General features: G+C 35.3%; 1 protein-coding gene across 3 annotated transcripts in view; it reads left to right on the top strand.

Annotated features, from left to right (window-relative positions):
* Positions 1–26958, top strand: part of LOC149794144 (uncharacterized) — a 37185-nt gene extending 10227 nt beyond the window's left edge. The window contains exons 2-11 of one of the 3 annotated variants that reach the window (XM_089968218.1): positions 4755–5392; positions 6151–6288; positions 6882–7137; positions 14668–15908; positions 16439–16541; positions 17019–17417; positions 17989–18495; positions 18909–18958; positions 19296–19495; positions 20284–26958. In XM_089968218.1, the coding sequence (XP_089824344.1) occupies positions 5141–5392; positions 6151–6288; positions 6882–7137; positions 14668–15908; positions 16439–16541; positions 17019–17417; positions 17989–18495; positions 18909–18958; positions 19296–19495; positions 20284–20473 (3336 nt within the window). In that variant the 5' untranslated portion in view covers positions 4755–5140 and the 3' untranslated portion in view covers positions 20474–26958. Of the gene's footprint in view, positions 1–4754; positions 5393–6150; positions 6289–6881; positions 7138–14667; positions 15909–16438; positions 16542–17015; positions 17418–17988; positions 18496–18908; positions 18959–19295; positions 19500–20283 lie in introns of those variants that run through there. The other 2 variants (XM_089968217.1, XM_089968219.1) reach the window with 2 other exon arrangements.
* The last annotated feature ends 1038 nt before the right edge of the window (positions 26959–27996 follow it).

Genomic DNA, 27996 nt, shown 5'->3' with positions numbered 1-27996 from the left:
GGTTTTCAAGTGAAAAGCGTGCTATATTTAATGGCGAATTGGAGTTCCACATAGCCCCCCCCCCCCCCCCGCCTCCCCTCAGCACCGCGTTAGTAGAATGAAAGCATTCAAATCGGAATGAAAACTTGTGAACACACTCATTTCATAATTGTAGATCACTAGCTAACTAGGCCAGTTCTGTGTTATTTGAATCCCATAAAAGAAAGAAATATGGCGGAAATTTTTATCCGAGGCCCTTGACTCAGCAAAGTTTCTGACGTGACTATCCATATATATGATGATCTGCTATTGTAGACAGATTGACCCCCAACAGAATAATCTTGACAAGACACTGGGAAATGGACTCGTTCAACCCTAGTCACATAAGATTTCGATACCTGGATCTGTCCAATGTTGTGTCATAATCTCTCTCTCTCTCTCTCTCTCTCTCGTTTACATTAATCTCCATATTTACTCTTACTATGAGGAATGAGATTCAGAACCGATGACTGCTATTACATGACTAAATATAGTTATTTCAATTGCAATGGTATTTATATTAGTTTTAGAAGAGGCAATACACATTTTTCTAAATTCTCTCCATAAATGTAATACTTGTATGTCGATTATAGAGGAGTACATCTTTAGTTACTGTTAAATTTAGAGGCTGAGATTATGGGTAAATATGCTATCAGCAGCAGTCAGGGGCAATGATGTTAGGTTACATTCCAGGCTGAGAAACTGAAATAAAGAAATCAGTATAGCAGTGGGATTATGTGTGTTTTTAAGGCTAATTAAAATCAATGACTGCAAGTTTGTTTTAATACTCAGACATTAGAATTAGTGACCAGTTGTTGGGAAATTTGAATCACTTTTAGTAGGTATAAAATTGAGTTGGATAGTTACATTTTATTTTGGAATTAATTTGCTCACAAGGTGGAAGTTTACAAGTAATTTTCTACTTAATATAATATTTTGGGAAATTCTGATGCATATTATCAGTAGCAAAAGGTTGTGCGTAGAGAGTGGATGTATTGCTTTACTTTAGATTGTATCATTTATAATTTGAGCATGTTGGTATGCAAACTAGATTGGGATTATTTCGAATAATACAAGCATACTATGTACACTGAATAAAAATATTGAATAAGTGAATCATTAATGAAATTTGTTTGGCTAAGTAGATTTGGCTACTTGCACAGGTGGCTTAAACATTATTGGTATTGTTTTAAAATGTCCATTCGAATGACTGGACTGAATTAGATTAATTATAGTACGAACCGGCGTTTCAGTACTTCATTTGGCGCTTGTCGCCTCTTGCCGGGTCCCTCTCCTCCTTTACCTCGCTCGGACATTTACACCAATATGACGAAATGTGGAACTATTCCCACTCGTCTAAATTATCAGATGATTCGCTGAGCGTGTAAGCACGGAACCGGGGTGGCGCTATGAATCGGTGTTTCCCAATAAGCGTCTTACATGTAGATACAGCCTAAGTTTTAAAAATGATTGTGTGATGGTCTATTCCCACTCATGATAGCCCTCCATACAGGTCGTTTTGGACTTTGCCGTCCCACGACCTGTTGGCTGAATTCAATAGCACTGTTAGAGTGCATAAATGCACTGAGGGAAGAGGCACTCTTTCCTTCCCCCGCGATTAATTAAGCAACCCTCAAGCGACCTTATTCAAGAGTCAAATCACAGTGCAGAATAATCAGCATAAAGAACTAGTGTTGTCAGAGTTCCATTAATTGTAGAAAAGAAAAACCCTCTCGCCTGTGACTAATTCCCCTTAGCGCAGTTATTATTATTATTATTATTATTATTAAGAGTTATGCTACGGATGCGTCTTGATGTCGACCGTTTTAAAACCAGCTTGAAAAAATGAGAAAGGTATAAATATCTAAAATCACAAACACATAAGTTTTCATTGCAGACAATATTAGGGCATCTTTTGAAGATATGTTTTTCCAGTGCGTGGCGTACTAAGGGAAAATGGCGCACGTGAAGACGATGATGGCCTAAAGGGGCTGTGACACCACAAGACCTATGGCGCCCGTGCATTCTTGATGTCCCAAGACATCTGACGCGTTGGGCACACACCCCTTGACCCACACACCCCGTTAGTACGCAAATGTTTCCAGAATAATCTGCAAAGATTACAAAACAGATCTTAAATGAATGAAAATTTGAATTCTAAATTCAAAATGAATTGCATAGGTGAAATTTAAAATGTAGTGAATCACCACGACACTTAAGCGGCTTTTCCGAAGCGACAACGCACACAAAGCTCGGTAATAAAAGGTCGTTATCAAGATCTTTATGTCTACTCCGTGTTTTGTCCCGTTTTTATCCTATTAAAACCGTATGATTATTACTTCACTGTGAATTCATGTCAGGCCGCCCAAGCGTATAGAAAAAAAAAAGAGTCGTGGAAAGTGAAGATTTCGTATTTCAACAAATGTTTTGTCTGAATTTTTCATTTCACATAAAAAGTTTTCCTCATAAGTGATACGTTATGTTTGTCGTCTTAAAAGGGCGTGTAAATAAAGCGATTCTGTCATTTCAACGCTCGTACTAAAAAATCCCCTTCATACCGAGTACATATAACACGCAGCTTTTTAAATAGTTTTTTCAATCACTTAACTCCTTTTAAATTCTATTCAGGAAGTAGCCAAATGCGTTCGAAGACTCACGGTACTAGTTCAACTACCATGGTAAACCGTTGGAAGCACCGTGATATTAAAAATTCGATAACTCAAAATTTTTAAATACTCATTATAAAAAGTATACATATATCCGTATAATCCCATCCTTTATGCAAACTTCTTTATACAGAAAACCACATGAGCCGCGGCATTTTTTTTCATTCTTCATCCTGTATTGCATTACAGGGACGTCATTGGGGGGGGGGGGGGGCTGGGGGCAATTGCCCCTCCACCTGAATTTGCATGTGCTGTAAAATTGCTGAAGCCTATATACGAAAATTAACAAGCCCGTCAAGTTAAGCCCTCCCACCAATCAAGTTTGCCCCCCACCCCCACCCCCGAGGAAAGTTGAAATGATGTCCCTGTTGCAGTGTGGGAGTAGCTTGCACTGACCGGACCGATAATTTTTCTCTGTTGAACTTCGTAATAATTGCCCAACATTAAAATACTTTATTCACTGTTGTTAACGTTTTGATTTAAGTTTCATAATTGTACTGTACCTTGAACTAAATTTAGTTTTGAGACGGTTTCCCGAATGTAATTTAATGATTGACTGTAATGAGCACCGCCGGTAAAGAGAAAAGGTCTTATGAAGAAATTTTATCTGACACATCGCATTCACTCAGATGTAAATGTTTTAATCTTAAAATCGGGGCCCCGTTTGTCCGGTGGTCTAAAGCGCTCCCCTTTACATCCCCATAGTCTATCTTGAGAAAAGGTGTTACACCCCCTAAAAATAACAAAGAAAAGAAACAAAAAACCAAACAAGACTAACAAACAAACAAGCAAAGAACAAATACAGAACCAAAAAATAAATAAAACACCCAACAAAAATCGAGCCCTCAACCCCCAACCAAAACAACAACAACAAAAATCGAACAACAACATGCTTGCAAATCCGTGTCACGTGCATTGATTATGATACTCAGGTTGAACACTACAACCATCACATCCATGGATATCTAAAGAGGTGAAGCAAAACCTTTAGAGGAAACCTCGTGAGCCAAAGTGTTATTTATCCCAGAGAGGTTTCAAATAATCTCAGAGACTTTAAAATTCAATATCCATTTTGGGAAGAGAGAAATTGGTTTCCAACTTTTACTTCATCAAGACGGAAATTGTCACTTGTGTTGTCTCGCAGTTCGTTATCAGAAAATACATAATGCTATAATAAAAAATAAAAAAAAGAAAAAAAAACCTTGGCATTTATACAAATTTCCCCTTAGTCTGGTTCCCTGCTTCAGATACTCCATGCATTGCACTTATAGCGGAGTGTAACGGAGGGATCATACGAAGGAGGGAACCAGACTAATTTCCCCTCGGTAAATGTTCACTTACGATCCTGTTCTGAACCATTTATGTAACTGAAATGTGCTAGGAATGTGTCATTCATACAAAAGTATGCTAGATATGTTTTACTATTGCCACTGAATAGACTGGAATGTACTCGTAATGTTTTACTATTGCACTGAATAGACTGGAATGTACTCGGGATGTTTTACTATTGCCACTGAATAGACTGGAATGTACTCGGGATGTTTTACTATTGCCACTGAATAGACTGGAATATACTCGGGATGTTTCACTCATACTGCTGTATACACTGACGTGCTATAGACGTGTCACTCTCACCGCTGTATACGCTGGTATGTGGACGGGATGTGTCACTCATACCACTGTATACAAAAGACTAAACACTGGATTTTACGCGAAATTTAAATTCGTGAATTTCATGTCAATTGAGCTCTATTTTGAGGTTGTATTTACCCCAATAATGTAAACGACATTGTTAAATAACCGTCTCCCTATAACATAGCTGACTTTTATACTAAAGTGCGACGTAAAAGTTTCATAAGTTGACGCCATGAGGCTACGGTAATGTAGTAAATATCATTAACGCACTTCTGTAAATTTTGCAGTGTGATTTATACATACTTTCATTAATTTTAACTGTTGAACACAATAAAAATAGTGTACATCCTGATATATATATATATATATATATATATATATATATATATATATATATATATATATATATATATATATATATTCTTTCCTTTCCAGGTTTGAATTCTGTAATTCCAGGAATTCTCCAATTTGAAAACACAAAGCGTATATTGGCCGAATACTATATCTCCGTCATAAATCATATATCTCCGTCATAAATTATTGAGTACTCTTGATTTGTAGTGGTAAACTATTTCCCATACAGTGGTTTATATGCAGATTAATAACTACAAAAATATTTCCATAATACAGTTGTATAGATCCACACTGAATTTGGTTTTTTTTATTAAAAACAAACCTGTATTTTAAAGAGAGTGATTTCGTTGATTCATTGACATAGACTTTGCGCTCCTTTTGTATATTTCGCTTGCTGAAGAGTGAGGATATTTTAACACAAACACACTCTCGTTAGGCCCAGAACTGACTTTAGTTATCCAAGGAATATGCAAAACTATACTGAGAACACAGATCCAAACAATGTAGAAGAGCTTCACACAATGACAGACTCACATAATACTGGGATCTTATCTAGAAGAGGAAATATGAACAAATCACTTGACTTTAGTAACGACACTCCTGAACAATGGCAGGACAAACTTAAATCTAGTCGCCAAGACAACAGGCACGCGACAGGTGTTGGGGAACAGAAGACACCGCAAACCCTGCCGGAAATGGTTGAACCCAGTAACTCTCAGGTCAGTTCTTTATCTGAGTATGAAGTGGTTTATTGGATTTCTAAGGCAAATTCTTTTGAATTTAAAATTGTGACGTTACAAGAGAAAAGTATAAAATGATAAATGCTATCGTCTTCTTTTAAGCTACAAATTATGGGCGGGAAAACGAGATCTTCTGTTATTCTTTATGTACAGACAGATTTTGAAACTTGAACATTTTTTTTCAAAATTGCATTCTTGTAATGTTTCAATAAAATTTGGAGTCGGTGAACAAGGTGGACAGAGTTTTAATTTGACTATTGATGTATAGCTTTCAAAATCAAACACACACACACACACACACACACACACGACATTAAGACACTTAGGTGTAGTAGTTTCAGTTTCAGGCACTATTGTGAACTCGATCCATCAAAAGAGGTAAATGAACAGAAAGATCTACTGTGTTACAGTACAAAATTTGCTTCTCGGTGTCTTATTCCACTGTCGTAATTAACCATCTGTATAAATCAGGCATACACATAGTTGTTCATTTTATTTCCTATCTGCATTATTAATTTTTATATCTCCCACATAGTTTTCCTATGCTAGCGGACAAAATTGCCATTTTCCCCTAAATAAAGCATGTCATTTATTTAATAACATAGAAGATATATATGCAGTTATTTTTTCCTAATTGTTTAAGTATGCAATTTTTAAAAAAATTAAAATACTGGGAATTAATTTTGTGATATGGCAAACTTAATTGTTTTTGTAATAGCGTATTTATTTTGATACAGTGTCCGGAAAGGCTGTCATTTGACTTGCATCAACAAGATAAGAGAGCCCCTCAGGAAGCGTCATATATTATTCCCACCCCTCCGCCCACACCTCAGAAAAACCAGACGATGACCTCATCCGTTCTTGACAGTATTAAGGTTAGTATAATAAGAATGGTTGGTATAATAAGAATGGTTGGTATGAAACTGCTTTGATAGCATTAGCCAGTCTTTTTAATTCATATTGACATCTGCATGCCGGCTTCTTGCGGAGTCCTGTAAATGTGAGAGTAAATCAGAAAGGTAAAGACAAAATTAAGACAATTCAGGCAGATTATGTTATGAGGGTAAGTTAAAATTATCTTAATGCAATTTTGGCCTGTTTGTTATGTTGACGAGCGAGAAAAGTCGGTGAAATAAGAATTTACAGGAAAGAAACATAATTTTACATTTATTCTATATTTATTTGTTTTGTAGTGCCTATATAGTAAAAACCGGAATCACTGGATGAAACTACCAAGAATTTCTCTTCTTTTTGTTTTTATTAGGAAACTTTCTTCTTCTTATGATTCTTCTTATTATAATTTATTTAGCCTTGTGGCTTTGAACTCTTATACTAATGTATACTAATTTACTATAGTCGGTAAATAGTTTCCCAAAAGATTCAGACGATGTACTTTATTGGAGATTTTTCATTTTTAAGTAAGCTACTCCTCATGAATCTTTTTTTTTTTTCTGCCTTCTTTGAACAGAGTGGTTGCGACAGTGGTGGCAAAGCAGAAGGAGGCTACCTGGCGAGACAGTCAGCACGAAATAAAGCGTCATTTCCATCCCCTATATCCATCGTCGTCGACGACAGTGTAGAAAATGAAACTCAAAGTCCAACCAAGTTTGACAGAAGCTTGTCAGACTTGCAGAAACATGATATTATACAGTCTCTGAAGGAGATGAATGAAGAGCATAGGGAATACTGTCTCAGAGTGCTGGAGAGTGCCATGAAAAATAGAGGTATTCTGTCAAAATACTGACTACATGGTGACATCATTTCAGAGATAAAAGGGCATTATTTTAAATCTCCTGTCAGTGGAAGTTAGGCGTGTACATAAAATCTGAAACTCAGAGTCAAAGTACATTTGAATAATAGGTAGAATTTCACTTTGTTTAATAAACATGATGTAAATATTTGAATCACCAAGTAACAATTTTGTCCATTTGTCATCTTGCTACAACGCTATGGTCTTAAGTTAAGTAAAATTCAGCAAATAATTTATTTTACCAGAATACAAAGTGAAAATTTAAAAGTAACTTACAGTATTGTGCATAAAATCCAAAATAGTCCTAACATTATATCACAGGTCCAAAAGAATAGAGTATTCCCAATTAATTCCAGTGGTGCTACAAATGTCTTTCTATACTGAATGTGCTTATGTACCAATAGCCTGGAATAGTGTTGATATGTAATGGTCTTGATATATCACAATCATATAATTTATAATATTTCTAAATGACTTCACAATATTCACAAAATAGTGATTTAGTCATAACGTCGAGGAGCACTCCGTTATTCCACTGAATAATTTTCAGTAAATAAATCCTCTCAGTAAAACTGAACACTGCTAAAAACCGATTCAGCTGTTAGATGTTAAAGAAGTAACGAGTAATTATCATATAAAATTTATAAAAAAAAAAGAACCGACGACACAATACGAGGATCAGGATGAGGGTAAAAAGTTTATTTCTTCTTCAAATACATTACTAAATCACCATAGGAAAACTACTGCTACCTCCCAAGTGTAGACCTCCCAGGTTATGGCGTTTTAGCTCAATAGCGAAAATGTTCTGCCCACCTAGGTAGCAGTTCGATAGAATAATTTCCGATTGTCGCGTGAATTCGTCAGTTATTATTTACATTTGTGTCGAGTGGCACACTCTCTACAGACAGAGTCTCGCCAAATCCACTAAAGCTGTATTGGGGTTTTCTACCTCAAAACAAGTTAGAGGAGTTTCACCTTCGATCGGGAGTATACACCCTGTATAGATTTCAGGCTTTCTTGTACTTTCGGTCGCCGAGGACAAAATTTCCCAATTTTTAAGATATTATCACTTTGTAGTCTTCACAGTCACTTAGGTGCTTTTGGTACCTGCATGGGTCGTGATTGCGTCCCCTCAGATTGCTATAACTGTATTAATAAATGCATGCCTGGTGCGTGATATAGGAAGCTAATGTATTATTCTGTTTAATTTCATCTTAGCCAGGATAGGTACAGTTAAACTGTATATATTATCTTGTCTTAGCGTCTTTAATTGTTGTGCATGTCACGGTTTACAGCTTTTATCTGTAAAAAAAAAAAAAAAAAAAAAACTCATTGGGTCTTTCCTTCAGGTAACATTGTCTCATAAAGGATATTGTAGTTTCTACTTCGTAAGTATCAATAATGACGCTTCAGTTCCCGTTTATGTGCAGGTTTTGTGTGTAATACAGAAAACTCGTTTATTTTACTGTATAACTTCCGCCATAATCGGATGAATACAGGTACCTTTTCTATACATTGTTTTCTCAACAGCGTCCAGCTTATGTGTATAATTAATATAAGCAACTAAACAGTGATTTTACTTGTATAGACATTGAAAAATTTGGCTTCTATGGGTAAGTTGTTACTAGAATTGAGTATTCGGCTCCCACTTCGCACATGTAGCTACTGTAAGTGACGCGTCTCTGATTTTGCCTGTGTAGGATGTCAGAATTGAGATTCACTATAAGTCGATTCGTAACGTCGTGACAGTTGCATCTAGTATTTATGGCGATCTTCAATATGCAGAAAACAGATTCCATTCTCCAACCCCGAATCTCAACGGAAATACGTGACCTAATTTGTAACACAGAAGCCCAACATACCATGGCCATGACCGTAAAAGAAGCTATAAACTTATAACAGGTGGAACGAGATGCAACGCTCTCTATCTCCATCTTTATTAAAGACCATCATAGACCAAGCTACACTCGCAACCTTCATATAATCTCCTCTTTAATGATCAGGTTGACATAATTCTCAACCAGTAACTAATGATACATTCCTTCCATCCCTTACTCTCTGAGCTAGCGAAGGGATTTACAAAGGTAGCCAACAAAAGCAATCCTACTGAATTGGCAACCATTGAAAACCACAGTTCTCCAGAAATAAGTCGTAGGTCGAACGTTTTCGCCAGTGTTCCGCCAGACCCTCCCTATGTCAAATGACATATATTAGTGCCCCATCCCACCATATCACATATTCCTGTAGAAAGAAGGTTTCAATCTTTTGTTGCCAACTGGAGAAAATTTACCATGAAACGTGGAACTGACAAATGGTTTCGTGTAGACTCGGTATGACCACACCTCTTAAGTCTTTTCCAAGAGTTCTTCCAGCTAAAACGCAGCACTCATGACTTGGTCGTCATCCTAATCTCCTTCAATCAACTCTTTTACGCTCATGGGTTTATGACTGGATGCACCAAAGGGTTCTAATACCGTCTATTGAAGAGACTAGGCAATCAGTGTGGACTTGCAAGAGGCGTGGCTGTAAGCCCCCACTCACACAGGGTTCATAGGTCTTGTGATTTGCCAACAACATGCAAAGAAACATCAGGATAGTTATACTCTGGAAAATGACATAATTTAATTTTGTACCCTACGTTTCCTTCTCAGTCTGCTTGTCAAGAAGGACACATCTGACCTTGAACCTTCCAAGGTTTTGGTTGACTGGGTCTGAAATCAATATTCAGTTAAGAATATGTTTCCCACAGGAAAGAAAATAAAATTAATGTAATGATAGATTCTTTGTATATACGGAGCAATCCCGAGAATCCTATGGCCTGTCGAATTTTGCGCAATGAGACAAAATACCTCTTAATCCTAGGTCGCTTTCTTGGGCTCCCATACCGATGATCCTTTGATCCAATTGGAAGATGGACTCGGATCATTGGATCAACTGTCACAATCTGTACAATATGAGGATTCAGCTGGAAGGCATGGAAACTACTTTGGACTCTCGTCGGGGATACCTCTGCAAGTAAAACATCCGGCAGTCACGATCGGTACGGATGCTAATAAAGAGGACTGGGAAAGCAAGTCTCTTACTTTTTGAGGATGTCATATGAGTTTTGCTCACCCAGGAACATTATACATAATAACACTCTCGAGACAAAAATCATTTTGAAATCATTTCGTTGGTGGCTGTAAAATCTTCACGAGAACGGAGTTCTGAATTTTGGCCGACAACTCCACTTTGATGAATAATCTGAACAGCAAAGCGAAATCAAGTCGCCAGACTTTTTTATTTTTGTTTGGGGTTTTCTGAAGTGGCGTCCTCAACGACAAATTCATGTACAAGCTCATATATACAAGGCTGGCTAATGTACTGGCGGGCTCAGTGAACTGCAAGAAGGAACTAATATAAACGGAATGGTCTCTTCATTCCTTTATTTTCACTCAAAAGAAGCTCGATATGGGACCGACATATGATGGACCTATTAGAGACAATGTGGAATGGCAAAATTCTGACCTTTTTCTTACCAGACCAGGATAACAAAGGCATGGATAATCGATGCTTTTTCTGCGGACTGGCATAGCCAAACGTATAAAGTTCTCGTCGGGTTATGAAGGTGATGAAGGAATGAAAAGAATCGCACTTTTTCATATCGTATTGCTCCACTTGAATGGGAATCTTGGATTATTTGTATCAGTCTCTCAACAGAATAGCCAGCAAACCACTATGACAGATATTACATGCCAACCGTGAGTTAATGCACCTTCAAGTCTGGATCTTATTAAAATACACCCTTAAGAACAACAGTTCCCACAAGTGATGGAAAATTCCTCAATTGATATGGCCATCCGCATTAGTGGCGTACAAAGGCAATATAGCGTACAAGAGCACGTTGTATCAATCCTGATGAAGATGCACAAAAGTCATGTGAACTTGATCCAATCCAACATCACTGCTGCTTGAGTGCTTAGATCCAGTATTGCCTTCACTAACTGATGTTATTAATACCTTTGTCTCATCAGGGGAATTCCCATCATTTTTCAAAACTGCTATTATAAGGCCTGTGCTGAAGAAACCAACACTAGACCAGAACGATTTAAAGAACTACCGCCCAGTTTATAATCTCCCATTCATATAAAAAGATCTTAGAACAGGTTGTTATATCCCAGCTTGTATCTCATCTGAATTCAAACATTCTTTTTAGCAATGTACAGTCTGAGTATCGCCCTTGCCACAGTACTGAAACTACTCTTCTGAAAGTATTTAATGGCATTCTCTCTGCTTTGGATAGCGGAAAGATTACAGTCCCCATCCTCATTGATTTGTCTGCAGCATTTGACACAATAGACCATGATATATTACTTCACCGTTTCCAGCATGTATGTGGCATTCATGATACAGCCTTACTGTGGTTCAAGTCTTACTTGGTCAACAGGACACAAATTGTGTCTGCAAATGGAATACACTCGAGCCCAGTTGATCTATGTTGTGGTGTTCCACAGGGGTCTGTTCTTGGACCTGTTATCTTCATTCTGTACACTCAGCCGCTCTCAAGTGTCACAGATCATCATACAGGGTCTCACCAACTGTATGCTGATGACACCCAAATATATAAATCTAGCCACGCAACCGAAGTTGATGCTATCATCCAAGGGGTAGAGAGGTGCATTTCGGATGTGAAATCATGGATGACATGTAACAAGCTGCAGATGAATGATGATAAAACTGAGGCCATTCTGATCACAACACAAAGACTTTCTCATTCACATCCTTTACCTCAAACAATAAATATTAGCAACACCAAAATTAAATTCACCCAATCAGTACGAAACCTAGGTGTTACTCTGGACAGTACTCTCAGATTGCACCAACATGTCATGAACATATGCAAAGCTGCATATATTGAGCTGAGACGCATCAGCTCAGTTCGCAAATATCTTTCAGTTGATGCCACTAAAACACTTATGTTGTCATTAGTACTTTCAAGACTGGACTATCGTAACTCAGTTCTGTCTGGGTCATCTCAATATCTGCTCCAGAAACTTCATAAGGTTCAAAACACAGCCGCTCGGATCTTAGAGTACCACGATCAGAGCACACCTCCCCACTGCTCTGCACCCTACACTGGCTATCCATTCGATCCAGAATCAAACACAAAGTTTGTTCTCTGTGCTACATTTCACTGTCGGACTCTAGTCCAACATACCTATCCTACCTCACCCATGTGTACACAACAGCAAGATATTTACGCTTCTCTTCTGACAATCGTAGACTCATTATTCCCACTATGAAAACAAAGTCATATGGACAGCGTTCTTTAGCATACTAGTGCCCAGCAGCGTGGAATGAATTGCCCACTGAACGTAGACAGAAAGACACAGTGATCACATTCAAGAGTGCTCTCAAAATTCGCTTATTTCGACTGCAAGACCAAACTTAAAGACCTAATAATGTTTCCTACATTAAATATTCTCAGCATGTTTTTTTCTATGTTTTCTAATGTCATGGTGTTTATGTTTGTAATCATATCATTATAAAAGTTGTTTATCTTGTAGGTGTTGTATAACGTTGTAAAGCGCTTAGAGCTTCTAACGATTAGGCGCTATACAAAGTCATCATTATTATTATTATTATTATTATTATTATTATTATTATTATTATTATTATTATTGCCACAATAGCTAACGTTTTATAACTCCTCAATGAGACACAATAAGAACTAATCGCAATTAAATATACCGTTCTACGATCACCAGGACACTGTTTTATCATGGAAGATATCGGAAAAACCAAAGATCTCTTCCATCTTGTGTTCATTTGCGATTTCACCTGTTCGATGACACTGGAATCTTACCCGGGTGGAATTTATCATCTTAACCTTGATGAACAAAACACCATTTTTGAACTGCTCTCAAGAGCATAATTAGTTCACCTTCCATGCAAACCTTGCCTCCTCAGTGCTTTGGAGATCGACAGGCAACGTCATTTCGTTTTGGTGAGTCCATCTACATGTAGATCATACAAGGTACATCAGTATCGCTCACGAAGACTCCACCTTTCATTGCCAGCAACAGGCTACCGTTCGTGGGTAATCAGTTAATGGTAATAACTACTATTTACCCTTGACACTTAATCTCAAGGTCATCTACAGGATCCAGTGCGAGTGATATTTCAAGAAGACCGAGCCGTCTTATTGAGGAAGATCACGACTCACTTGCCTTCAAAGAACGGAAGGACATTTTCGTCATAAATAAAGTGGGCTGTCTGTTTTGCATATCGGAATAAACCCACATCAATGAATTTGCTTTGCATATCGGCTGACGAAATTTGGACAGTCGCCACAGACATTGCACATAAGCAAAACTGTTCTATAACTGTATTTATCCATGCTTGTGATACAGATCCAAGTTCACGTCTCCAGTTTGTATCAGAAACCTTCCGTCCTAAAAGGCACAATTCGATATGGAGGAACCTTTAGCAATGGCGCAAAATGGATACTTTCCAGGTCGTTCGACGGCTTCATATATATGCGGCTTCACGACTTCGGCTGAATTGAGGAATGGAAACGTTTTACCCTTCCAAACTGCTTCCCGACCTATAGTCTATTTTCCAGTCTGGTTATCTCACATACTGTAGGAGACCGAGGATGGTCTCTCTGATATATGGATATGTATTAACCTCTTATTAATTCTCCTGATGTATTAAGATTGGGGAAAACATTTGAAGAAGAAACAATTTTTTCTAATAAAATGTGTTTCTTCGACAATACTTACCCAGTCATTATATACACACACCCACCCAGACTCCCCGCAATTGCATCTATACAACGAGCGTACCTTCCAGTATTAAGTGACAAATTCACGGTATTTGGTCGAATTCCTGTATCAAGGGGAGATTACTCTATCTAACTGCCACGTAGGTAGGCATGTAACTTCCAGCTTTTTAGCTAAATTATGTTAACCTAGATAGTAGCAGTTCACCTCAAGTATTATGAGTGGGTAAGTATTATCGAATAATCATATTTTACTAGGAAAAAATTGGTTTCTAGAACATTCTAAGTTGTCAACAAAATCAGGTCTTTTACTAATGGTTAAATAAAGAATATGGCAAATATCAGGTACACCATGAATGTCTGTGGGGGAAAGCCATTGTCCTGAACTTAAAAGCAAGTAAACATATTTACCTGAAAAAATAGTCTTAAAATAAAACTCACAATTATATATATAAAATTAGTTATGTATTATGTTGTTTACCAAGAAAAGACACTTTTCAGGTAGACTGACACTCCTTCAAATTATGGACAAAGGTCAATCACACAATACAAATTAAATATAAATAACAATATATATTTTCTTTCTGTAGCATACCAATGCATGACATATCAAAACATAGCGCTTTGTATCGACATTGCAATGCTGGAAAAGTTAAGTGGCGATACAATTATAATCTTTAATTATCATCATATAATAAAAAATGGTTAATTGGAAAATTTTGTAAAATCATATTCTATCAGCAGGGCCAGCAAGAGACATTTCGACGATGTCGACGACCGGTGATACTTCGTTACAAGATTCACCGAGACCAAATTTAAAACGGCAACTTTCGAGAGACTCTTATGAAGAGAGAGGGAATTTCAGAGGTCATAAGCGTGTATCAACGAGGGAAAACGAGGAAGAGTCCGCTGATGACGACTTGCCTTCATGTAATATAATAGGGATAAATACTGTCGACTCTAAAAAGCCTAGTGACAATGTAGCAAATATACCCGCCTCTATGTCTACGAATCACGAGAAAGGAATAAAGGTGCGAGAAATTGACCTTGTACCAGAAGAACGTTTTTCTGCCTGGCGAGTCAGTGCTGAAAATGTCGGGAATGCTAAATACCTCTACGAACATCCTGTCCCTGAAAGCCCAGACACTCAGCACTTCAACTTGAAGGATATTGCCTTGACGTCCCCTTTTCTTTCTAACAGTGGACGACAAGACGGCAATGGCAATGTATTCATCTTTCCGGATGTTACCACAACAAAGCATTTAGATTCAAATAATGATCAGAAATTTTCAGAGGAATCATGTAAAATAAAGGAGAATGGAAATCGCAGGAAAGACATCAAGGGGTTAGCAAATGATTTTTCGAATAGAGATATTATGTACGCGGAAGATTCTGATCCCGCACGTCAGCATGTCTCCAAAACAGGTTTTTTCTGGCCAGAAAATGCAAATAATACCCAACCAATTTTGTTCAGTCCAAGAATCGTATCTGGCCATGCACAGCCGAAGTATCCTATGACATCAAAATCTGAAACATGCAACAGCAACTCTCTTCTAAAACTGGCTACATCTACCGCTTCAAATTTATCCAAGACAGGAGACTATCCAGCCATGATAAGACGCGATCACGATGAAGATGAATTTATACTTAAAACCAATGACCTATATGCAAGATCAACAATGGGAAATGATAATCCTCAACTGTCGCCTTCATCCAGGGAAATCAATGAAATTCTCAGAAGAAGCTGGACGAAAAGAAGTATCAGTGACATAGAAAGGTCGCCATCAGAAAAAGAAATCAGAGATATGAGAAGGGAAACAGACAGAAAGTATGACAGATCCTGGTCGGATCCAACTTTTGACCCTCGACAACAGCGTGTTGGTGGCATTGCTCAGAACAGAAACCCATTCAACATGGATCCTAATGATGACATTTTTTGCGATATGGTTGAAGATGACTATGCTCCGAAACGAATTGGAAATGTAAGTAATTTGGCTTCCATTAGTCATGGAGAGTTTAAAAATCTTGAGATTAATTCAATCGACAGTCTTTGGAGGAGGAAAAAGAAACTGATTGATAATAATATTCCATTTAGGAAAAGAAAGGCTAGAGTTTGTACAGCTCAGGATGTAGTTCTTCATGGTGAAAATGCCGTGTTGGACTGCTTTTTAGAGACGTAAGTTGTTGTTAATTAGTGACAAAGCTGAAGCTTAGAGCTACAGTTTTATTGGCGCTTTGTGCAGTACGTACAATAACGTGAACTATTTTTTTTACGTACAAAAGTATTGATTCAGTTGTTAAATATAGAAAATATTATTTTTAACATTTTATTGGCCGTAGCTATAAATAGATGTTAAATGATTATCTCTGTGTTTAATCATTTCAAAATTGCCTTATGCGCAGATCATGTATATCTGTTAAAGTTAAAACGTAATGAATAGATATATTATTGGATGAAGTCTGACATTGATAATATGACTTCTTTAAGGATTCTGTACTACATAAATTGCAGGTACTGATGAGGTCTATTCACGAGAAGCGACGCGATCCATGGGCATCTGACGTTAGAAGGAAGCTTTTCGGTACTGTTCCTGAGGACTTGTATTCTATAAGCAGTAAGAGTTATTCCTTTAACAAACTGGATATTTACTTACTAAATTTAGTAATTTCACAATTTGTGATGGAAGATGGAATATAATACTTGTATATTTAATACATTTGTTGAGGTTTTCTTTTTTTAAGTTATTGCTATGCTTGTATTGTTTATATGATAATTTAAGTTATGACGGATGACACCTTTATATTATTTGCGTGGATTGTTATGTATTAAAAGTATCAGATCTTACATGGCATTTGGTCTCAAACATTTCTTTACACTTTTAAGCAATATGTTTTGGCATACATCTACCACCTATACCGTCAGATAATATGTCGGATGCTTTCTGGTGGTTTTTACACACACACGTTACTGCTTAAGAAAAATCATATCCCTAAAACTAATAATGATTCTCGGTTTTATTTATAAAGACATTTGATAAAGATTAGTGATTCCAAAATCATATTTGAGTTCAAGACATGCTCTGTATTAGCAGGCACCAGCTATGACGATAAAGATCCACTTTCGGGGAGCTTTGGAATACCTGAGGATGTTGCGAGATTCTTCCACTCTCGAAACTTTCATCCAGAAGACCTTCAAAACTTGAGGGAGATTTTTCAAAGAAGCAAACCCATTCCGAATGATCCCTTCAACAGAAGTGTCTTCCTGAACGAAGACGATGGATACCATCCATCTGGTAAACGTTTTGATAGCTATAGAGCTACGTCTCCCTACTGCTGTCAGGAAATCCACGAAGAAGATGATGCTAGGCCGTTCTCTACCTCTCATGCGGGGATAAGGCGTTACAGGGTAGACAGAGGATTTCATCCTTCAGTCAAATATCCCACATCATCATGTCCTTGGGGCTCGTCGAGACACCGCTTGCGACGCAGAGGTTAGATTTATGTATTATCCCATTTCATGCTTATCAGCTGATGGTCTTTGTGCTTTTGTGTGATACAGTTTTAAGATCTTGATAAGGCAGATGAAGTAGTATATATGTTTAATGAGTTATTTAATTTGATCGTCCAATGAACTCATCGTTTCGGAAACTGCATATATGAGTAAACGATTATCCGATGACATCAATTGACTGAGAGGAAATGTGACCAGAATTCGATCATAAAAGGTAGTTTCAAAATCTAACCTTATTGTCATTTGAAGTTTCACAATGCTTTGATAAATGATACACTACTGTTTATTTTAATGTATTACTTGAGACTAACATACCATATAAATATTATGATCTTTGAATAGGACCCGATTTACAAAATACAAATGTAATGCTCTTTTTCGAGGTCCTATATAATACATGTGTGTGTGTGTGTGTGTGTGCGTGCGTGTGTGTGTGTGTGTGTGTGTGTGTGTGTTGTTTGCATAACAAAATACGCTGCTGCACGAACGGGTATGGGCACGCACCTTTCTTGATTAAATCAGAAGTAATACATTTTGCGGGTTTCTTTTAGGTGATATTGATGTGCGTCTGACGTGCGAAAGCATAACAGAGAAAACCAGACAAATCAAGGAAATTCTAAAGGAATTACAACACGATGACAAGAAGTGTGATTGCTCCAAAGTAGAGGAAGAAATTCTTACTATGGCTAGGGATGCCTTCGCGAAAATCAGGCGTCAAGATGACAGCAAACCGTCCTTCCAGCAATTCAGTAAAGAACTACAGGAAACCAACGATACTGTGTATCAGTCTCTCAAAATTTTGGCTGGTATGAAGTCATTGTGCAAATACGGGCGATCTCTGGAGGACATCCTGCCAGGGAGTGTCATATTCAGATTGAACTGCCCAAATCTGGAAGCTTTGGAAGACCTTTGGACAACATACCGTTCCGGTACTTTGTTGAAAGATTTCGAGGAAGCATTTGTCACAGATGAACTCAAACATAAATTCAGTGCGGACTCAATTAAACTTACGATCTCCATATCCGAAGACGATTACACTAAATGCAAATATGAGTTAGGTATGTAGCTTGTGGAAAAGGTCCGACCTGCTATTACTCAGCTGGAAATACTAACTCAGTTATTGTATATTCATCTGCAACAGGAATAGTAGTAGTAGCACCATAAACAGTAAATGCAAAGTAAGAGCTGATTATTATTGTGTTAATAACGTAATAGAAGATTCAGGATGAAATATTAACTATAAATAAAAATGAACTAAAAATAAGTTACAAAAACATTTGTAACATCTATGGAGGTGATTTTAAACTTGCTGTCAAGAATGAAACATAGGCTGATATCTCAGTAAGATTTCATTCTAATTTACCCCGCTATTGAAAGGACTTTTAGTATGCAGTGTTACTGATGATGGTTCAAGATTTGATAAAGTCTTTGCTTATTACATAGTGTTTATTACAATATTTTCATCTTCCAGGACACAGAGAAGCAATGAGAAGTAAAGAAGGTGACACGGACGTACAAGAGGTAAAAATTAACAAGTACATTTTACAAACTGTACTTGTTTTCTAAACTGTAAACAACACATGCCTGTACATGTGTAAGTTATGGGAGAACGGTTCATTTTACGTAAATAGTATCATAAAACTTGTAGAAATACTATGAGATATTGTCACTTTTAGAATATAAGAAGGGTGTATTTATCCATACCTTTTAGCAATATATATTACTTCTTTCCAAACACTGTAGTTCAAATGTTTACTAAAGATCTGCCTATGTCAACAATACATTGAAAACAAATATTTGCTGTTATTGCATGTTTTAAAAATATTTTTCTAAATTATATGCCATTCTCTTCTCCTAGCTGGAATTGTCTACTCCAAAGAAGCCCTTGGCAGAAACACAATCACCCCATTTGAATGTAGTTCACGTCAGGAGTCGTTCTGCTCCAGTTACAGGCTCACGACCGTCGACGCCATTAGATCTTCTATCTCCTCTTTCGAGAGAGAGAAAATTTTCTGACTCTTCCATAGAGCAATCTCCCAGAAGGGCGTTCCAAGAGATGTAAGTTGACGAAGACTTTATTTGATAAATATGAATAAACATTGATAAGTCTTTTCCTGAAACCATATCAAGTATGCTTTATGAGATCGCGCGTAATAGAATATGTTTTTTTAAATATTATTTTAACGTAGCCAAATGAAATGTTAAGTTGATTTATTTTGAAAAAGTAGAACGAAACCTACATACATATTAGGTTGGCCTCTAGGAAAAACCCACAACATATTCCTGAAGTCATAGAATTATAGGGATATCGCTCATCGTTTATAAATCAGCATGATGCAAAGCTGGGAAAATTGTATGATATATCTTCAAACAATGTATTTATACAAATGCAAATTAATATAAAATAAATTGTCTTGTGCACAAACTTATTATTTTCCTGAATTTCATTCAAACGTCATGCATATGTTACACGCGGTGCGTTAAACTCTTTTCATAAACAGGTATTTTTGTTGCTTTCAGTGCTTTATCTCAAATTGTGCATCATATCCTTGTCATGTTTTCTGCGCACGTTTTGTACATTTTCATGTCTGCTGTACATATATTTGTATACTTTCAGATATATCATACACGTACTGTATATTTTCATGTATAACGTAAATATTTTGCACTTTGTCAAACATCTCTATGCATTGATGTATACTCAAGTCACTCCAGCTTTGTTTATACGTAATCGTGACATTTGTGGAAACGTACAACATTTCTTGTTTTTTTTTTTTGTATTATTTTGTTCTAGTTAATACTAACATTTATATCCTAAAAATATTGCTGTTTCTTACCTTTATTAGTAACGTCGGAAAAGATTTTCCATGCTCTCCGACCAAGAAGTCTTTCCTGGATAACGTGTTCTGGACAGATGAGAAGTCGAAGTCCCCAAAAGCCTCTCCAAAAAGAAAAACGTTTGGATTCAAACCACCATGGGAGCACGAGAACTTTCATCCCGAATTAGAAAGCCCTATTAAGTCGCCCAGGTGGTAATTATACAGATGAAGGGGGAAATGTAGGAAAAAATGAAAGCCGTGCTGTCCATTATATTGAGAAAAAGATCAAATACTTGACTTTTATGGCGGTTATCAAGAGCTTTGGGTTAAAAGACCAAGTGTAGTTACGAATATGGTCTTTATTTCCACTTAGAAAATGAAGGATGCCACTGGATTTATAAAGCTACAATTAAAATCGAAACAGTTGTATATTTGAGCCCAGATTCCTTTGAATAACAACAAAGAAGAAAAAGTGAATATTGGCATGCGTAGACCATTTCAGCCTTTCCACAAAAAAAAAATTTTGTAAGGCTTATCTGCCCTTACACAGCAACGCTTACTTTAATTGTATCGATCATTAACTTGCATTAGCATAAAACCTACAACTATTTGAAAACTAATTATGATGTCTCTCGTCTTCTTTATACAACGCTTTGTTTTTAAATCTACGTTTCAGTAATCGACGACTTTTGTATGACAACATTAGAAGATAATTGTATGACAGCAGTAGAAGATAATTGTATGACAGCAGTAGAAGATAATTGTATGACAGCAGTAGAAGATAATTGTATGACAACAGTAGAAGATAACTCTATGACAACAGTAGAAGATAATTGTATGACAGCAGTAGAAGATAATTGTATGACAAGAGTAGAAGATAACTGTATGACAACAGTAGAAGATAATTGTATAACAGCAGTAGAAGATAACTGTATGACAACAGTAGAAGATAATTGTATGACAGCAGTAGAAGATAATTGTATGACAAGAGTAGAAGATAACTGTATGACAACAGTAGAAGATAATTGTATAACAGCAGTAGAAGATAACTGTATGACAACAGTAGAAGATAATTGTATGACAGCAGTAGAAGATAATTGTATGACAGCAGAGTACATGCATGACAGTAGTTATATGGAGCGTATAGTCAGTATTTTTCTTTTTTTTATATCAACGAGCTTTACATCGATTTTTCCGTCCCAATACTACAAAATAGCAAAAGCTCGTCAATCACAATTAATTAGATCAAACACGTATATTTCATTAGATTTACGATTTAAGTATGTATTCAGCACTTGTACCATTTATTAATATATTCAGTAATAAAATTGATTTTTTCCTAGGCTTGGAAACAGAGGTTCCATAAATGACTGTTCAGTATTGTATTTCTTTGAAATACCTTTAGGAATGTTTGTCATTTACATCATATGATTAGGCATCAACTGAAACAAAATACAAAATCGAGGAGATTATATTATTTTTCTATGTATAACTAGACTGTATCTCCGTCCATTTTAATCTTTAAATGTATTATCATTCCCGGTGTTCTATAATTGCTAGTTCTCGTTACACAATCATCATTGTAATAACAAATTCCATATAACAACACTCCGTGCTTGCCTAGGTACGAAACAATGTATTTTGATTGAACGAAATATGTTATTTCATTATAATTTATTTGTTGTCGTCAATCTCATTAAAACAAATACTTTTGTGACCAGCACGGAAAACTTGACATAATTATCAAGAAAGTTGTTGCTCATCGCAGCCTCATGAAAGAGATTTCTGGGACCAGACGGTCTTCATCGTTTAGTCAGGTGCAATATATAAAGTCGGTTTTCCTTTAGGATATTTTGCCCAGGTTTGGTTTAAAGTTGAAAAATATACTATACAATCTTCACTTTCAAAATAAATAAACGTGTCATTAACTGAGTGCGAATTATAGGTCAGATAGCTGGACACTGCACAGCGAAATAAGTGTTGAATTAGTACATTCTACATTGGAACACCAAGTATTGGAAGGTAAAATCAAATGCTCTTCAGGATGCCATATAGAAAATAGAGAAAGCTTGAATAGCACTAGATAAGGCCACCATAGCTCTACATACGAGAGATTTAAGTCAATAAATCCCAGTAAAAGACGTAATAGCTAGTGTTATTCAGTTCTGATCCACATTACGCTAATTAAAGTATACTGGGTTACAAATATGAATAGGGTATTTATTGTTTGGTGCGTTAGTAAATGTTGTTAGAAAAATTGTTAATGGCAAAATACTTTAAACTGTAGATAACGAAAGGACCGTGGGAATGGGTTTGACCTTTTGCGTCTTTCATAACTTAAACGATGACGTAACTGTCTACAGGAGGATAATTGAAGAAGTTTAGCAACTTTGGCATAATTACTAGTGCTCTGCAAAAGAAGAATTCATAGATTTACCCCTCTGTCCCCCCCCCAAAAAAAAAATCTCGCATTAGCCGCACAAATTACGAAACAACGATATGAGTCCCTAGGATCTTGTGACGCATAGCTACAAATTTGACTTTAACATCATTTAGTAAGCGTTATGGGGTAAAGCCAGATATGTTATGTTGAAAGATGGTTTAGGGGTAAAGCCAGATATGTTATGTTGAAAGATGGTAGTCACTTTTGAACATTTTCTATACTGGAAAAGTGTAAATAAAGAAACTTTTAGGATCTTATTGTCATACATATATTTCTTATTTCTGGTATTCAGAAAGTTAATATTAATACATGAAGTGCATAAAACAGTATAAAATATTTGGTCAGCGAGGTTAAAACATAGGTATGTGGTATATAGCCAATGCAAAATGAAATAAATATTGTTTTCAAATTATATTTTGTACGAATTAATGATTTATAGTATTTCATTTACATAGGCAGTATATTTTATTTTGTAACACCTAGCAGTTGAAATTAAGAATTGGTCTTGAGAAAAATAATAATCAATAACATTTCATTAATATTATTTCATTTTTGGCTATGGTTTTGCATTTGATTATACCTCAAATATTTTTAAAGCTTACGTTTATTTAAAAAAATAAAATAAACCAGCAACAAAATGAACATTTCAAATCTCCAAGGCAGGCTTTATAAAGGGACGATTTCTGAAGTCCACAAATGCTAAGAGATGCTTTTTATAATTTGCATAAGAAATTACCGATGTGTTCAAATTTTTACCGCATTTGTTTTTTTATATACTTGTATAAGTTGTTCAGTACCGCAAATGGAATGCATTGTGTTTATTATTGATATCATGTTTCTGCGTATAATGTTGGAGTGTGTCCAAATTTACATTTTGTTTCTTTAAGTTTATTTTCAATATACAGGTGAGTTTTACATTTTTTTCAAGTTTATATTCTATATACAGTTGAGAACTTTTTTATTTTATTCACATTTAATGAAAAATATTATATTAATGATGATTTTGGAAACTGCTCGAGTATGTGTTTATTAAACAGTGACAAGTTTGTTGTGTAAACCTTGAATGAAATGCTTACTTTGTTAAACATTCACGATTCCATTTTAGAAGACATGTATGTATGCATGTATGTATGTATGTATGTATGTATGTATGTATGTATGTATGTATGTATGTATGTATGTATCTATCTATCTATCTATCTATCTATCTATCTGTGTGTACATGTGTGTGTGTGTGTGAATTGCCGCTTACCAGGCGAGTTGGTTTCCGTGTACTTCCAGCTCATTCTTTCAATTTTCTTCTATCCTTTTTTGGGGACTAGCGCATGACAAAGAGACTTGGAGCGCAGGTACACATGATCAGTGACGTTATTCACGGCGCTGGGTCGAATACCGATTTGAATAAACTAAAACTCTCCAAAGTGTCTGATAGTTTGATATCTCTCTCTACCTCATCGCTCTATCTATCTATCTATCTATCTATCTATCTATCTCTCTCTCTCTCTCTCTCTCTCTCTCTCTCTCTCTCTCTCTCTCTCTATATATATATATATATATATATATATATATATATATATATATATATATATATATATATGTATGTGTGTGTGTGTGTGTGTGTTTGTGTGTGTGTGGGTGTGTGTGTGTGTGTGTGTGTGTGTGTGTGTAAGTGTGTGAATACGTAACCTTGAATTTGTAAGTATTTCATATTGTTTTCGTTATTTCTCTGTAAACTGATGTCATTATTTTTTATGATTAACTTTTCTTATCAAATAACGTTTTAATATAGCAAGATATTTTTGACTTATGGTTGTTATTATGCAGTTTAAATTGCACTGTGGATTGATGTGCTTTCAAGTCATACTAGATTTAATTCCCATCGTTCAGAGCAAATTAGCTTAATTTGCATAACACATTCCTGAATTAATTTTACGTTATTTATTCGAAAAGCTTTGTAAATACCAATTTCTTTGATTTATTTTGTGTGAATTATATTTGATTCGTTTTACTGTAGCTTGACATATCTGCAAATACAGATTTTAAATTGAAATTCTAACTGACCAGACATGAGACTGTCCATTTTTAAAGTGTCTAATTTTCAGAAATACCTATGTTTATAAAAGTAGCATCCGTTCACGCGAAGTTTCGTTCATAACTTCTCTTGATGTTTCCCTTTCTATTGTGCCATTTCTGGTCCAGAAATTCTAGGAAAATTCAACTTTTGGGGAATAATATAATTTGAGAAAAATAATTTTTTCATGAAGTCCAGTTTATGACACGCCATAAGCATTTATTCATAAAATAACATGTTGTCAAGAGTTATCCCGAATTCTAAGCTCGGATGGATATTTACAGATCCAGCAAAATAGTATTGCATACTACTGAATTCAAACAATAAATTCCCTTTTTAAGTTAGGGATTGAATCGTTTGCTTATGTAAATGATCCACTGTTGCGTGTTTGTCCTTGGTGTCAACATTTGTATAAATATTTATTTATTTATAACTAGAATTAGAATGTACATACTAAACCTCTTTGAAAATCGTTAAGATAGAGAAATAATTTATTGTGCTAATTTATGTTTATTTATTTAAAGATGAATTTAAAGTTATTCCATAGAATGGACTCAATAATTTAATCATGATGTTTATAAAATGTGTCCAGAATATAATAATATAATTCTTTTAAGTAGCTTATATTGTGTAGGATATAAATACCTAATTAATAAAGTTGTGCAAAGTATTAGAAAATCTGGTAGCATGTACAAGTGTCAAAATCATTCTGGAGAATGCTAAGTCTTTAAATTTGGTTTTACACTATGTTGTACACTTAGTATGATGATTAGAACCAGTGGACAACTTGGCGAATGGCAATAACACCGCTAATCCACGCATGTATTTCCCAAAATGTCTTCGCAATAATAATGACAGTGTTAGAACTATTCTATTTTTTTTTCTGTTGATAAATTGTTGATAAATTTCTCAGTATACTCTCGGGGAACCGGGAAAAAGAAAGGAAAATTATAAGATATGCAGGAAAAACGTCGAAGTTAACTCCACTCAGTCACGTGCCACTAATTCACATAAAATACAGCAGAGTTTATAATTAGAACTTAAAAATAATATTTCAATAACAAGACTTGCCATTAAAACACTCATTTACTTCTTTCTCTTGTGGATATAATACAAACTCGGTCTTTTATCGTTTCTATGTTACGTATAGAACATGATGCTCAATCGTTTGACTCTTTAATTTTTGATTTGCCATAACTGAAATAACCTTATTTGTAAATGCGATTTCAGACTGCAAATATATTGAATTGCTGCAAATTCGATGACATTAACATTTGATGAATTAACTTTAAAAAAATATACGATGAATGTCTTTCTTAAGCATGATAATTTCTATAATTGGTTTCAAGAAATGAAATAGAATGCAATGTGTTAAAAAGGATGGTTTTCCGCGCTTACTCGATTCTTATGTCTATAGCTAGTTAAACCGCTATAGGGGACAAATTATATATATCCTCCTTACCAGTAATTACATGCACTTGTCCGAAAGACTGTTTTTCTTTTATAAAATAGAGTTGGTTTAAATCCTGCTTATTTAATTATGACAAACTCAAAATAATGGTCAATTAGTATTGTATATATGTATTTGGAGAGCTGGAGCCAAACTGTACATACCCTGATTTTAAGAAAAGTGCTGACACACCACAAACCAATTAATGAAGAACCTAGTTGATACAATAAAAACCTTTACATTTTGATAAATGGAAAAGTGACAAAAAATTACCTAATCCTTTAATATTAACTGCATTTACGAAAGATATTTTTTGCAAAGAATGTCACAAACTTTTTCAAAGTTGCTATTATCTTTAATTTTATAATTCATTAGAAGGGAAATTATCTCAATAATGGTTAGATTTATTACTGGTAAGAATAGGACCGTTATAGTAATTCATTATATACAAAATGAAACTAGACATTTGTTTGCTATTTTAAGAGCATGTTTACAAAATTTGTATTTAAACATTGTTATAGAATTTTGCCCCGATGTATGTGTCCTTTGCATTATTCTGAAAGGTTTTAGGAAGGAAGTTACATCATGAAACGGTTTGAAATGGTATATATTGTAACAGAATGATGACATAAATTTGAAAAAGATATGTGCGTAATTTTCTTGTTGTTGATCATACATTTCTGATATCTGATCTATTGTATTATATTTTATAAAATAAAATTTTTCATGACATAAAAAGTCTTCTTAATTTTTCTCAACCCTGCACAGGTATTAAATATTCATTCATTTGCACAAACCTGACCTGTCCGCTGTCCTTACATGATGGCATTTGCATGGTTCTCATATTTGCTCTACTTTAATTGAATTGCATTTGTACATTATCTGTAAGTAGTGTGAGCTACCACCCTATGCCTCGACTTGTTAGGATAGGAGTAATCTCTAACTTATTTATCATAATTTATTAAAGGTACCTATTTTGTCATATTTACATCTCTAATTGATCTATCATAATTCATAAAAAGTACCTATTTCGTCATATTGACGTCTCTAATTGATCTATCATAATTTATTAAATGTACCTATTTTGTCATATTGACATCTCTAATTGATCTATCATAATTTATTAAAGGTACCTATTTTGTCATATTGACATCTCTAATTGATCTATCATAATTCATAAAAGTACCTATTTTGTCATATTGACATCTCTAATTGATCTATCATAATTTATTAAATGTACATATTTTGTCATATTGACATCTCTAATTGATCTATCATAATTTATTAAATGTACCTATTTTGTCATATTTACATCTTATTTAAGCGTTTATTGAATATTGAATAATTTGATTTTGAGGAAAAGAAGGGAATTTACGATAAAGTTCAGTGTAAAAGCTTTTACCATTGTATGCAACAGGACATATAATTCAATTCAATAAATATAAACATGTACACGATCGTAGTGCACTACTAAAATACAACTTTACATAGAAAGGAGAATATGATTGTATTAGAAAAAATTATACTAATAATACTACTGATACTACTACACTACTAACATTAATAATAAAAGCGCTTACTGTAATGGGTTTAATTTGCCATTTCAGTTAATATATTGTTTTCTTATTGCTAGAAGCTAACATTTGAGTGCAGTTGTACATATGCGGATTGTTCCAGAAGTACTTCTGAATTTTGTTCCCTTACATTAACGTATACTAGACACTGTCCGTCCTTTCGTATCACACACACCATGAAAGTCACAAAGCACACCCTATA

The sequence above is a fragment of the Sinohyriopsis cumingii genome, chromosome 8 (assembly GCF_028554795.1).
Source record: "Sinohyriopsis cumingii isolate HCF-2022 chromosome 8, ASM2855479v2, whole genome shotgun sequence".
NCBI classification, from domain to species: domain Eukaryota; kingdom Metazoa; phylum Mollusca; class Bivalvia; order Unionida; family Unionidae; genus Sinohyriopsis; species Sinohyriopsis cumingii.
Note: the sequence above shows the minus strand (reverse complement) of the source record. Positions and strands in the feature narration are given on the sequence as shown.